The following is a 14444-nucleotide window of genomic DNA, read 5'->3' as shown; positions in this document are numbered from 1 at the left end:
AATGACAGGCATGTATGTGTGTTGTAATGGAAAATATGAAATTCAAACATAATTGTGTGAATCTGCACTCACACTACTAATTCTTAAAACTGGACCACTTGTCATTCTAATTAGATTTATCCCATTGTCTGATGTAGAGGCTACCTGTCTGGTCATGTGACCAACAGTTACTCCTCCTTCTCTGAGTAAGACTGTATAAAATTCACACACATGTATTGTTCTAGAGTTCAGTCATCTGACATGCTGGAAGATGGTTGTGCTCTAGAGATCTCTATTAAATTGTACTGAATGCCTCATCACATCTTGTCCTCACCTTATATTTTAGTCTAAGTGTTATTGTGTTAGTATAATTTCCACAACAGTGTGTATAGATTCCTATATTTTACAGTCTATGGTAGATTCTAGCCTAGGTAGATTCCATCAGTTCTTATTATACCCCCTGACTGCGGTAGATGCAACAGCTCAGCAGGTGGTGACTGTGCACCATTTTGCAGCTGCACCCAGAGAAGAAGAAGTCGAGCCCGCCCCGTTTCCTTCCTCTTCCGCTCTGCTCTCTCCTCCTCCTCACCATCACTTTGTCGGCTCAACAAACATCACCATGGCGAACGTTGTCGACACCAAACTCTACGACATTCTCGGAGTGTCTCCGACGTCCACGGAAAACGAACTCAAGAAGGTAACGATTATTATTAGAAGAAAAATAATAAATGCGGAGGTTTAAAAGCCACCCACACAACGCTCACACACAACCAGGAAATGCTAGCCTTATGCTAGCTTATAATGCTAACCGCAAACAAATGGCCGATCTACAAGCTCACAAGGCGTCGCGGATGCGACACCTTGTGGGCTTGTAGATCTGCATTTGTTTGGCCGGTGCGTCACACCGCCGTACGACGAAATTATTAGCTCCCCGGCTTTAGCTAGTTAGCTTAGTTTAGCACCGCTAAAAGGCTCGTTTTAAAGTCCTTTCACCTTTTTCTCTCCCCCGAGGAGAATGGCGTCATTCTCAACAGAAAAGGGTGCCCATGTGACGCGTGAAGGCATCACATGACGACATTCTTATCGCTGGGAAATTGGTTGATTTATTTCCGTCGGGCTGAAAATTAAGAGTCTCGTGCGACTTAACGAATGCACTGGCCTTGTCCTTCCTACTGTAGGTAACGGACCCGGTTAGCTATCTGGCTAGCTACTGGGCCGATTGAAATGATAGCCTCAGGGTGTCCGAGAATGTAATCACGTCATTAAAAATTAATCTATGTCCAAATAAGGCCTTATAAATGTCTTAAAAAGACAACTTAACAAATTCACGTTCAAGGGACTTGAATTCTACTGACATGACTGTCAGGTCTCAGTGTGTTTTGGTTGGTTTGGAGGAAAACAAAATTATGCGTTTGACAAATTCGTTTGAAGTGAATTTGAGCTTCCTTTTTTAAATGAACGTTATGTTAACATATTGATGACATTGATAACGTTGCTTGTTATCTTGTTGTCAAGCTAATGCTAGCCGGCTAGTCCTCATGTTAGCATGGGGGTCATCTTCAGCTTACAGTATCACTAACTGCATTTCCTACATGTCATGTAGGCCTACATTAATATAATGCAATACGGTTATACTGTATGAATAACTGTATTGTACTGTGTTTTAATTTTGATCAACAATATCCATGATCAAGTGACTGTCAAGATTACAACATTTCAGTTGACGTTTAATTGTCATAGAAATAATTGGGATCAACGATTATAATTGTTTTTGGCATTGAACATTAGAACATAATGAATTAAAAAATAATTTAGTTTTTTTCTTTTAATTAAGCTTTGTAATAAAACATTATGCAGGGAAGATATGACTAAATACGGTTACTTAACCCATTTAGACCTGAGGACGATTCTACAAAAACAAATGACTTCTAAATCCTGACAGTTTTCTGAAAGACATGTTTCTATGTCAGTGAACCACCTATGTCAGCCAACCAGTTTTAAACCAGAAAATATGTTGTTCCAGGGGACCCCCCCTCCCCCCCAGAAGCAAAGATTTGAGTTTAAAACACACTCTGAGAGAATATTCTAGATGTGCAGCACATTTTCAAAATAGCAGATCTACAAGAGCATAGCGTGGAAATCAGAGCTTGTAGATCTGCTATTTGTCAATGGCTAAAGTATAACATAATGCTTATAACACCAAAAGGCGTTCCCGTCCTGAATGGGTTAAAATGACTGACAATATCTTAATCATTTTATACTTTTATAAAAATTGCGGAAAAAGCTGATCTGCTATTTTTGGAAACTGTATGAACATTTTTCAACATGGAAATGATTATGATTGCGCAAAATAATTGCCATTAAATGATTATGCAATAATTGTGACAGCCAGGCCTAGTGTAACGTAATAGAAGCTGTAACCTAGTTTAGGCTGATCAAAATAAAAAGGCTCTGTTGAAACTAAAAGCTTGATGTGCCTGTCCTTGGTGGTACATGTCATTTTGTTTGACAAAAAGCAGTTTCGATGAACGGAAAACAAGCCAAGCAAGTTCAAGAGTTGGAGTAATGTGTCTCCTTGCTGTGGACTGAAGATGAGAGCAGCTCATTTTAAAGTGTTGACTTGTTGTTTTTTTGCTTTCAGGTGCGTTCTTGTTTAACCGTTACTTTTAGATCAGTTTTTCTCAAAGTGGGGTCCGCCGGGCGTTCCAGGTTTCCCCAGCAATATTATTGAATATTCAAAGTCAGTTTAACCATTATGTAAATCAGTTATTTGAAAAAAGCTTGAAACGCGTTGCGATACTGGTAGTATGTAGGTAAGGTTAGACATAAGGTGAATAAACATGGACGGTACTAGCAGCAGGTATATACAGTATGTACATGGTTCAGACATTAAGGTGTTATTTGCTAAAGAGAGTATCGGTGAATTGTACATGAAATAAGGTGCATAGAGTATCAGCATATTGTCGGGTTTGAACCACATAGTCCACGAATGTATCTTTCACATGGTTAGATCCACAGGGAAAAGTAAAGTCCAAGGCCAGCCTGGTGACGTCTCTATTAGAGTATTAATAGAGACGGCACCGGATTTCTCCTCCCATCCACTTGCATTAAGTTGCTCAAAAGCGCATGATGTGATTTCACTCCTCCTTCTGGGTAGGAACAGAGTGCATTCTGGGATGGATTGAGCCCAAACACATGAACGTGCTGGCTGTTGACTATCATTGCACGCGTTCACGTATGAAACGGCGTTCAAGTATCATGAACATGCGCAATCATAGTCAACGGACCAGCGCGTTAATGTGTTTGGGCCAGTGCTGCAATACCAAATTCGGCCACTATGTCCATTTCGCCTCAGGGTTTCCTCCGGGTGCCGTCTCTATTAATATATACTCTAAGGTTCACATAGGTTAAGCACTTCTTAAACTATAGGCTAGTGTCCATATTCTAGTCCAACATTTGGCAAAATAGCAGATCTACAAGCTCACAACGTGTTGTGACGGGCTGTGAGCTTGTCATGACATTTTGTTTTTAATTTGTCTGCCAACCTTGTCCTTATATACACTACATAAGTAAGCTTGTATTGTATGATTTTCATTTACTTTTGTCTAGTTTAGTTGTGTCCCAAGGTTAATGTTAATTAAAAATCAGACCCGTCTGAAGTGAGTGGTACTGTACTACTGTACAAGCCCTCCTCCCTGGCCTGTGTGTCTGTGTGTTAGGCTGTGCAACAGTGACACTTGGTGGTGAACAAACGCTATTTCCGTGCTTGGACAGACAGACCCAGGGACACACACAGCTGTCTATAGGAGTGGTTGCACCACTCAAAAACATTTTGAGTAATTTCCTCTGTTTAGATTAACATCTGTTTTTTTCTCTCCTAGGCATACCGTAAACTGGCAAAAGAATATCACCCTGACAAAAACCCAAATGCTGGTGACAAGGTGAGCATACATTTACCATATGACATTTCTCGTCTTAATTCCTCTAAACTCCCGGTAGCTCGTTTTCATTTTAAGCTTTTCACAATTTTCAAAATACTTAGATGAAAGCTAATCGCTGAAAGCTTCTGAAGGCCCTACAAAGCACACTGACGGAGTAAGGCGGCTAATAAGAAATAAAAGCATGTGTTGCAATAAATGCATGTAACTATGGACTCATGACATTTCAGAAAATCTCCTGGGGAATGAGCTGGTCATGTGTACCCTAGCATGTGACAAGTGACATGAAATGATCCCAGACGTCTTAAAGCTCTGGCTCTGGTTCTGGAATCAGAGCCCACTTGAAAGCCATCATTAAAAAGGTTCCAATCAGTAAAAAGATTCCCCTCCGTCCACTTCAATGTTAACCGAAAAATGAAAACCCTTTTTTCTTCCGATTCTTTTCCCAAATTGAGGTTTTTGCTCATAACTAAAGCGTCGCTGCCTTAATTCCGGTGCAGGGGTCGTGAATTTGGGGTCTTCAATATAAAACAATCAATTCTGTCAATAAATTAGTTGAGGACAGTGGCTGATGAAGTTTCAGACCCTGTGTACAGTGTACACATAGTAACACTGTGCTTAGGTAGGGTAATTTATATTTGTTCGTTAAAACAACATCTTTTTCATTAAAAAGGTTGGAGCAAACGTTTTTCATTAAAAAGGTTGAAGCATTATATTTTTCAGGCCAATGACTCCTTAGCTGAAGGAGAGCTGAAGCTACATATAGAGGGTATGCACATGACATCATTGTACCTGGAAGTTACTGAGTGGCAAAAAACTACTTTCTGGCCTTGACAGCCCATTCATCCAAACAGAAAGGTCCTGTCTGATTGCATTAAACAATGTTAAACTCACCAACATTGCAGCTGTATGAAAAGCTTGAATTATCCTTTTTCTATCTGCAAAGTTTTTGTTTCATAAAAATCTTGACTTTCTGTCAAATGCCCTGCATTTGACAGAAGTGTCAGAGTTTGGAAGTGCTTGTTTTCAATAACACAACATTTTGCTGCCTCCTGCATTATGTGACATTTAGAAACAGGTGGTACGCAGGACGGTTGAGTGATTTCCAACGAGCGCTTCCAAACTCCAACTCTCCATGCTGCTCAATGTTTTGCCACTCAGTCTAGATGAGAGGGCCGTGTCCTGATGGGAAAATCATGCATGTGCATACTCTCTATAGTATAAAGGTGTTGCAGATTAAACTCTTCCATAGATTTCATAGACTTGTTTGACAACACTATCATTGTGTACTGTTAACCTGTGTTGGATTCTTGTTAATGTGTATTTTCAGACAGTTTACCACTTAAGCCCCCCCATCCCTTGTCCGAGGTAGATCTGCTATTTTCGGCTAATGGGAAAATTGGGATGCTAGGGTTCAAGTGCTTCATGTAAAAAAAGAATCCTATCACAATGATTTGGCGGATTTGGAGTGACACTGAAGAAATCTTGTTTGTCCTGTTGAGTTCACTCTCCTGATTAGATGAAAGTGGTATTCAATTTACAATTTAGGCATTTAGCAGACGCTCTTAATCCAGAGCGATTTACATTAAGCAAGAACAAAAAAGCATGGGAATACAGTACATCACATAAAAAAGCATTTATCATGAAACATGCTTAAGCTAATAACGTAACAGTGGAATATCTATATAATGAAACTATACATATATACTATACTATGCTATACATATGTACTATGACGTGCTATGACTACATACAATGCTATTATAGTGCTGTCTACATAACATGCTATAAGTCTGTATCAAATGCTATCTAAGTCTACAGAAATGCTATCTAATGGGGTACGGTAAGTGCTATGGGCCATGATGGAGTCTGAAAAGGTGGGTTTTCAGACTACGGCGGAAGGTTGGGAGTATTCCCAGTCCCCACCTGAAAATCCATGTTCTGTTGAACCCATTCTGGATGGGAACCCCTTTTGGTGTTCGCATTATGTTATGCTTTAGCTATTGAAAAATAGCAGATCTACAAGCTCATAGCGCGCCACCGAGTGGCGCGCTACAAGCTTGTAGGTCTGCTATTTTTGAAAAATCGAAGAACGACTGACAGAAACATAGCTTTTTCAGAAAACTGTCAGGATGTAGAAGACATTTTTAGAATCTGATCTCGGGTCAAAATGGGTTAAATTAGAGCTGGAAAGGCAGCTCTAATTCACTGCTACTGAACACTAGCTACTAACTAAATATCACTTACTGCACCTATAAGTTTGTCCTCTCTCTGCTCTTGTCCTCTTCAAACCTACAGTTCAAAGAGATCAGTTTTGCCTATGAGGTTCTGACCAATCCGGAGAAGAAGGAGCTATATGACCGCTACGGGGAGCAAGGCCTCCGGGAAGGAGGGGGGGGTGGAGCGGGGATGGACGACATCTTCTCCCACATCTTTGGAGGCGGCCTGTTTGGTTTCATGGGAGGCCAGGGCCGCGGCGCACGTAATGGAGGCCGAAGGAGAGGAGAAGACATGGTCCATCCTCTCAAGTAAGGCTTGGGCTCAGCATTTTCTCTTTTGGAATTGTATTATCATTTCCATGGATTCAAGTTCTCAGTCGCCACAACTGATTCAGTCATTTTGATGACATGGAAGCCAGCATGGTGTTCTATGTTAGCATGTCACACACTGACTCTACAATCTCACAACGAGATATGTGCCATAGAGATTCTGGGACTTAGAAGATGCCTGTGATAGTTTTTATTTTAGATGGTGTCGCCTAGCCTGGAATTCAGACTGATTCGCTCTGTTCGGCAGATTTTCTTTTTCTCACTTAACTTCTTGGTCTGGAAATCATGCCATTTCCAAGGGGTGCGAGCCGCACCCAGGAGCCACGGCTTCTGATTGGTCTATGGTGTGGGCTGGGACAGAACCTTCCAATGTTAATTTCGAGTCACTTCCTGACTTGCCTATGTATTGGTGAGGTTTGGAAATCTGGCTAGGTGTCACCTGGACTGTAAGCAAAATGTCCACGTTTTATTTGTCTTGTCTCTAAATAAGCGATTTTCCTTTCCCACCAGGGTGTCCCTAGAAGACCTCTACAATGGCAAAACAACCAAACTACAGCTTAGCAAGAATGTTCTGTGTAGCACTTGTAATGGGTAAGTTAAAAATTTAAACTTGGCCTATTTTAGTCCTAGTTCATTATGTATTTTGATTATTGGTATCGGACTTTTCCTATTTTAGTCGTAGTTCATTACCGGTATGTATTTTGATTATATTGGTATACTGGTCATTTGTAATTTCTGTGTATATTTAAGTTATTGTCATACCTGCCCTTTGCAATGTTTGCTTGCAAAGCCTATAAGCCAAACAGAAATGTATTTTGTATTCATATGTTCCAAAATTCAATACAAAAAACACAATTCAATCATTAATTACATTTATTTGGGTGACTATATAATCGTCAAGTAATATTCGACTCGAGAGATGTACTATTAATGTGTGTGTGTGATTGCAGGCAGGGGGGCAAGACGGGGGCTGTACAGAAGTGTGTGACCTGTAGGGGGCGTGGTATGCGCATCATGATCAGGCAGCTGGCTCCAGGGATGGTGCAACAGATGCAGTCTGTGTGCACAGACTGCAATGGAGAAGGTATTCATACAAGCATGACTCACTGTGTTGAATCATTACTATGGTATTATGATTGAGCAGATGACTCAGTGTTGAGTTAACTGTTGATATGACTCTGTGTTGAATGTAACTCAGAATATGAAAACATATTTATCACAATTTAACCACTTTCAGCCAGGTGCCAGGTTTTGGGCATGTCATCATAAGTGAAAATTGTCAAAAAAAATGTCAAAATTGTTAGAAAATAACAAGCATGTTGCATGCAACATAACAAACATGTTGCTTGTAGGTTAAACACTGTTTTTGTTTGCCTTTAAAATTCTTCACATAGAGCACTTTGTTTTTTGTTGGGTAGATGGAAAATAATAATCATTAAAATACAATACGATATTACTTTATCAGCTTTCACTGAAATGTTGTCTTACACAGTAGCCTTGTATGCTACACAAATTAATAGATTACATACATAAAGACGAGCAATGATGTCCACGGTGCTGCTTACCCCTGGCCAGATTCTAAACATTGACTAATGAACAAAGGACTTCTGTAGTACCTTATTGAATTTTGGACATTTTGTATGTCCTTTTTGAAGGTTATGTAGCAACTTGTATTCCCCATTCAAAACATAGCTAGTGTTTGAAGGGAAATTCCTCGTCAAACTTAGCATGCTGTTATTATATGAATGCACAGTCTCAAGTGGTTGACCAACAATCTTTAGAACAAATGTCACAGAACAGTAAGTAAATTATTTGCGTTCCTGTGCAGGTGAGGTGATCAGTGAGAAGGACCGCTGTAAAAAGTGCGAGGGCAAGAAGGTGATCAAAGAGGTGAAGATTCTAGAGGTTCACGTGGACAAAGGCATGAAGCACGGACAGAAGATCACCTTCGGAGGAGAGGCCGACCAGGCACCTAGCGTGGAACCCGGTGACATCGTCCTGGTCCTGCAGGAGAAGGAACACGACGTACGTCCAGAGAAGCGTTTACTCCACTCCATAGTGTCGTCCCCAGCTAAATTAGTGATAGTTGTTAACCAAATAGACCTTTACGTGTCTGTAACTCGTAGAGTTATGGGGGTCCGTGGTCTAAAAATTCAGAACCATGATCATGTAGTCCAACCTAGACACAGGATCTAAATAGAAGAGCACGGAGACCAAATACTACCACCCCAAACCGTACAGATTAGAAAAATAACATTTAAGGAAAATTGCACAATAGAGCATTAACTATTTAAAGCTTTTCCACAAAATAGGTGTCAGTGGGTGTTACATCTATGGATAAAATTAGCAGTCCTGATGCCTAAATGGTTAGCCTGCTGGTTGTTAAGCTCATAACTATGTTTTGGAGTTGAGGTCTAATTGTTGATACATTTCATCTTGGTCCTTAATCTGAATTATTATCCAAGTTGGAGTCTGATAGTTTGTAATATGCAGTCTGAACACAAGGCTAAGGAATGTGATTCAAACAACATTTCAAACATCTATTTCTATGGGTTCAGAGACTGCATAAAATAAATTGCGACAAATTGGATTTGGGGCAAACTGAAACAAGGCCTAATGTATTTATTCATTCTTTTTGGTTTGGTCTCTTTTGTGCAGACATTCAGACGAGAGGCCAACGACATTCACATGACCCATAAGATTGGCCTGGTTGAGGCGCTGTGTGGCTTCCAGTTCACCTTGAAGCACTTGGACAGCAGACAGATCGTCGTCAAGTACCCTGCTGGCAAAATCATCCAGCCAGGTTAGTCTTTTTGTTTTTACAGCCTACTTCCGTGATGATGGAAGACATTGGTCTGAAGCTCACAGAAGCAATTTTATTTAAGGATACAACAATGTTTCGACCTGTGTGGGTGGGTCTTCGTCAGGTATATTCGTCTTACCTACCTGTCTTACCCTTAGAGTATATATTAATAGAGACGGCACCTGATTTCTCCTCCCATCCACTTGCATTAAGTTGCTCAAAAGCGCATGAGGCGATTTCACTCCTCCTTCCGGGTAGGAACAGAGTGCATTCTGGGATGGATTGGGCCAAATCGTGAACGCGCTAGCCATTGACTATCATTGCACGCGCTCACGTATGAAACGGCGTTCACGTGTCATCATGAACATGCGCAATGATGGTCAACGGACCAGCCTTGGCCCCAAGCTGCAATACCAAATTCGGCCACTATGTCCATTTCGCCTCAAGGTTTCCTCCGGGTGCCGTCTATTAACCCATTTTGGGCGGGAACCCCTTTTGGTGTTTTAAACATTATGCTGTAATTTAGCTATTGAGAAATAGCAGATCTACAAGCTCATAGCGCGCCACTGAGTGGCGCGCTACGAGCTCGTAGGTCTGCTATTTTTGAAAAATCGTGAAAATATTTTTTTCAGAAAATTGGAGGATTTAGAAGATTGTTTTTTAAATTTCGACGTCAGGCCTAAATGGGTTAATATATACTCTAAGGTCTTACCTAGCTGTTTCCTGTGCCGACTGCCTTCCTTCATCATTGTATCTATTTTTGTTGAGCACCTGTAGAATTATTTTGAGATGTGCGTGCTTCCCCATTGGACTTTATTTACAGGCTAGCCTAGTTCAGACCACAGATTTGCAACGAGGCCAAGCCATCCGATTTATGCTTCGGTGTACGCCGGTGGTGTCGTATTTTGAAAAGAACCATGCTGGTTCAGGGAGGACATTGGAATTGGTCCACTGTTTAATGTGATGCACTGTGTTGTCCAGGTTCCGTGAGGGTGGTGCGAGGCGAAGGCATGCCACAGTACCGCAATCCCTTTGAAAAGGGAGACCTGTACATCAAGTTTGACGTCCAGTTCCCTGAAAACAACTGGATCAGTCCTGAGAAACTCACGGTAAGACCCCGCGTGTTGGCACTGATTTGCATATATTATATGAATAACATTGTGTCTACTGTAAGACGCACTAATATATCAAACTGTGAATGTGTTAAAACTATTGCTGTTAATTAGCAGTAGAATTCTGTGACGGTTATGGGAACAAAGCTGAAAACAATTTGGCCTTGTTGGCAAAGGCTCTATGTTGGCGGCAAATGTCTGTTAAGCATGTAAACAAGCTGTCATCAGTGACAGTTTTTCTTTGTTTTCAGCTGGATGCAGGGCTCCTAACATCAGCAGGATGATTAGTCTGAAAAACATTTTCGGTATAAAATAAACTCAGCTGGGTAAAAAAAAGTTAATATTGGGCTATTCACCAAATCCACGGTTCAGTTTTTTCTTTGTGCACGGGGTGGCCATAGCTGAGTGGTTAGTGAGCCTGCCTCCCTCCCTGGTTGTCCCAGGTTTGAGTCCAGGCCAGCAATGTGTCTGTGTGTCCCTGAGCAAGACCCCGAGCGCCGTAGAATGGCTGCTCACTGCTCCTAGTTGTTGGATGGGTGGATGGTTAAATGCAGAGGACAAATTTCATGTATGTGCAAATATACAGTGACAAAAAAACACCCCAAGGAGTGGGTGCTTTCTAAATCTGTTTTTATTTATTTTTCCAAAAGCAATCATATTATCAAAAGTATTCTGTGGCTCTTGCGTCACACCACCCTAGGGTGCTACAGAACCTGCTTTGAGAAACCCTGCTCTACAGAAGGTCTCAAGGGAGGTGGCCAAAGAACAACATGAAAGATGACTGTTGTGAGGGAGTTGTAGCAGACATGAGATAAAACGGTGTTCCATAGACAATAAGTCTGTTCTAGTTGTGTGTGTGACCTTGACACAGAATGTAGTCCCAAGGCAAACCGTCCGCAATTAGACAAAGGATTTCTTTGTCTGCACAGGGTAACATCCTAAGCATCATATCCAGGCAGTGACTACTCACTTTCACTTTCGCCTGATAACCAGACGAATCTGCCAGCGCAAAAATATATGTCCTTGGTGTCTGGCCATGTCAGATTACTCCTCACTGACCTCCCGGCATTGCTCGCTGAAGCCTGCAACTCTTGTGTAGCACAAATGAAACCCAATTGGCCTTGAAACGTTGGAGAACCTCTAGTATTGTAATTGTATAATAGGCGTGCCATAAACCCGTTCTGGAAACTGTTCCTCCATGCTGGATCTGGTTCCTCCGAGTGTTGAACGACCTGTGATTTTTGTCTTTCCTTTTAGGAGTTGGAGGACCTTCTCCCCTCGCGGTCTGAGACGCCCATCATCACGGGTGACACGGAGGAGGTTGACCTGCAGGACTACGACAGCAGCCAGGGCTCCAGCAGCGGACGCAGAGAGGCATACAACGACAGCTCCGACGAAGAGGGAGGAGGAGGAGGCCACCACGGACCCGGTGTGCAGTGTGCACACCAATAGTCCTTCATGCAAACACATGGCCGCAAGCAACCTGGATTCCATCTGCATAAATGTTGGAATACGCTCCATTGACAGCCCATTCATATGACAGATATGACCACAATAAACTCACCAATATTGCACCAAAGAGAATCTCAGTTGCAGAAACCTGCTCATAATATGACAATGGTGGCTTAACACGGACAAAGAGGACAATCCAAGCTGTCCGTACAGGACTAAGGTGCAATATTGGTGAGTTTATCGTCGTTTAATACAATCCGACTTTTCCGTTTCATGATTTAGCTGTCAGTGGAGGCATATTGCAATTGAAATGCAGATATGATCGTTTCTTGCGGATAATTCATATATACGCACACTGAACTCCTGCCCTACTTCAGGGGAAATGTATGTATATGAGTTTCACTGCAGTGTAATAAGCGGGATCAGAAAGCCCCAGGGCACAACGCTGAGGACTAATAGCCGGATTTATACTTAGTTATGTGTCGGTGTAGCGCAAAGAACATAACGGGGATACAAGCTCACAAACTGGTCGCAGTGCGATATTTCGTGAGCTTTTAATTTGGGTCACGTTTGGTGGTCCAATGATCTGGGTCTAGGAGAACGGACATATTGAAATTGATTCAGATATTTTGGTTTTCTTGGTTTTCTTACCAGATGCTTGTGAAACACTTGCTGTGGTAAACCTGTTAAAGTTTACACTCTTTGAGACTAAAACTAAGAAAATCTAAATCTTTTACAAAATGTCTTGAATGCAGTGAAATTTGCAGGTCTTTTCTCGTCCAGTTCTGACCACTTTAGATTATCAGGTCATGAGTAATTGGGGACTCTGTACCTACTGTGTTATTAATAATAATAATTATTACATTTCCTTATCTGATTCTGGCTGTTCTCATCTATGCGCTTTCCATCTCGCCCTGCGGTCAAATCCACATCACATTTAGGAAAACGGGCATTTTCTTGTTTGACATTTTGTATTTTGTTTGCGCAGTATTTACACAAAATTTAAAACGAAAAAAAAGCAAACTAAAAAGTGTGTGCAGACATTCAGTTGGGTGATGTGTACCAGGCAGAACACAAGGAGAGAGAAAAAAACAAAACAATTTTAGGCTGTTTGTCTCTTTGATGCTTTACCTTTTTTCGTTTCTTTGTAGGTTTTTACCTTATCTCTTTTTCCTTTCTATATATTTTAAGTTCAAACTGAACAATGGATATTATTGTGTATAATATTATGGAACTCCTGATTGTCATTAAGCTTTATCAGCTGCTGTTATTCAAAGTGGTGTGATTCTTTTGGAATAAAACAAAATGACAAACGTTACTTGTGCCTGTCTGTAAGACCAGTTCAATGTTGAAGATTGCATTTGATCAATGTTTTTTTTCTTGAACACAGTTAGATGGCAGATTATTTAGACGGATGCTAGGTTCATTGTTTACCTGATTTCTATTGTAGCTATATTCTTGGTTTACCCTGGATCCTAGTTTCCAGAGGATTGGTGTCTCTGTATTCCTATATTTCTTTGAATAGTCTAAATGCATTGATTGATGCATGTCCTTTCCAAGGCCTCTAGGTGGTGCCCTGGCACAAATCCAAAGTGTCATTGGTTTGAAGTGTCCTGTGAAATCACAGATTTTCTTTGTTTCAGTTGGTGATGGTAGGGTGTTTTTCCTTTTTTTTGAGTGGTGCAACCACTCCCTTACGGAGCTCTGTGTGTGGGTGGGTGCGTCCGAGCACGAAAACAGCATGGTTGTTTTTCACCTGTGCGCAACCTAACGCACACGCACATATTAACTATATAGTGATTTCGGGTGTGCCAGTACAGTACAGGGTACAGTAGAGGGACCCCCACACGTTAACTGTCATTTCTCAACCGTTTCCGTTTCGGACGCGGGGCGGCTCCCCGGAATCGGCCCGGCCCCCTGGGTGCATCCTGTGGGTCTGGAGCCCCCCCACACACATACAGAGTTGCACCACTCACTTCAGTGTGATTTTTTTTTTCTTGTCGCTGGGTTCCCAGAATGGCGCCCCCTCCATCCCCCTCCCCCTTTACTGAGAAATATTTGTTTTAGGTTAGAAATGGGGTAAGGCCTAGTTTAAATTTGGGAATAAGGTTAGGTTTTGGCATAGTTTAATCAGATTACGTTTAGGAATACCAACGTATGGCGACTGTTGAAGACCCCTATGCCCTAACAAAGGCTTTATTGTGGGCAGTGTATCAGTGAATGGACTCTTATGTGCAATCTCCAGAGCTAGGCTTACGTGGCCTCTTTCAGGTGAGCTACAGTATCAGCTATCAGGAGGGTTAACTCTGTACAAGTGACCTTCAGTATCCACTATTCCATTTATGGTCAAAAGAAGGGAAGAAATGCTTTGTGTTATCATGCGACAGGTTGGCTGACAGTAAGACAAATGGAAGGCCTCGGGACAGGTCATTTCCAGGAATCATGCTTCCTTATTACCAGAGAGCTCAAAAGAAAATCATATTTAAAAAAAATAAAAATACATCACTGAATGCTTCAAGGAGTGTTTAATCTCTAAGTAACTGCAAATAAGTCACATGTGGTCACCAGAATCCTAAACACGTGTGCACGTACACACGCACACATTTGTATT

At 41.5% G+C, this 14444-nt stretch overlaps 1 protein-coding gene across 1 annotated transcript; it reads left to right on the top strand.

The window, feature by feature from the left end:
- Positions 1–256: 256 nt before the first annotated feature.
- Positions 257–13151, top strand: dnaja2a (DnaJ heat shock protein family (Hsp40) member A2a). Its single transcript, XM_079496784.1, has 9 exons — positions 257–676; positions 3861–3920; positions 6216–6445; positions 6977–7057; positions 7417–7550; positions 8295–8491; positions 9125–9269; positions 10251–10378; positions 11639–13151. The coding sequence occupies exons 1-9, from the start codon at positions 392–394 to the stop codon at positions 11831–11833; spliced, it is 1455 nt and encodes a 484-aa protein (XP_079352910.1). The 5' UTR covers positions 257–391; the 3' UTR covers positions 11834–13151.
- The last annotated feature ends 1293 nt before the right edge of the window (positions 13152–14444 follow it).

This window comes from Electrona antarctica (assembly GCF_951216825.1).
Source record: "Electrona antarctica genome assembly, chromosome: 3".
In the NCBI taxonomy this organism is placed as follows: Eukaryota; Metazoa; Chordata; class Actinopteri; order Myctophiformes; family Myctophidae; genus Electrona; species Electrona antarctica.
Note: the sequence above shows the minus strand (reverse complement) of the source record. Positions and strands in the feature narration are given on the sequence as shown.

Bases quoted from the DNA above. Each gene is read 5' to 3' on its own strand.
- dnaja2a (XM_079496784.1), top strand. From the start codon at position 392: ATGGTAGATTCTAGCCTAGGTAGATTCCATCAGTTCTTATTATACCCC. The intron at 7,551-8,294 runs GTATTCATACAA...GTTCCTGTGCAG, and splicing joins CACAGACTGCAATGGAGAAG to GTGAGGTGATCAGTGAGAAG. The intron at 8,492-9,124 runs GTACGTCCAGAG...TCTTTTGTGCAG, and splicing joins TGCAGGAGAAGGAACACGAC to ACATTCAGACGAGAGGCCAA.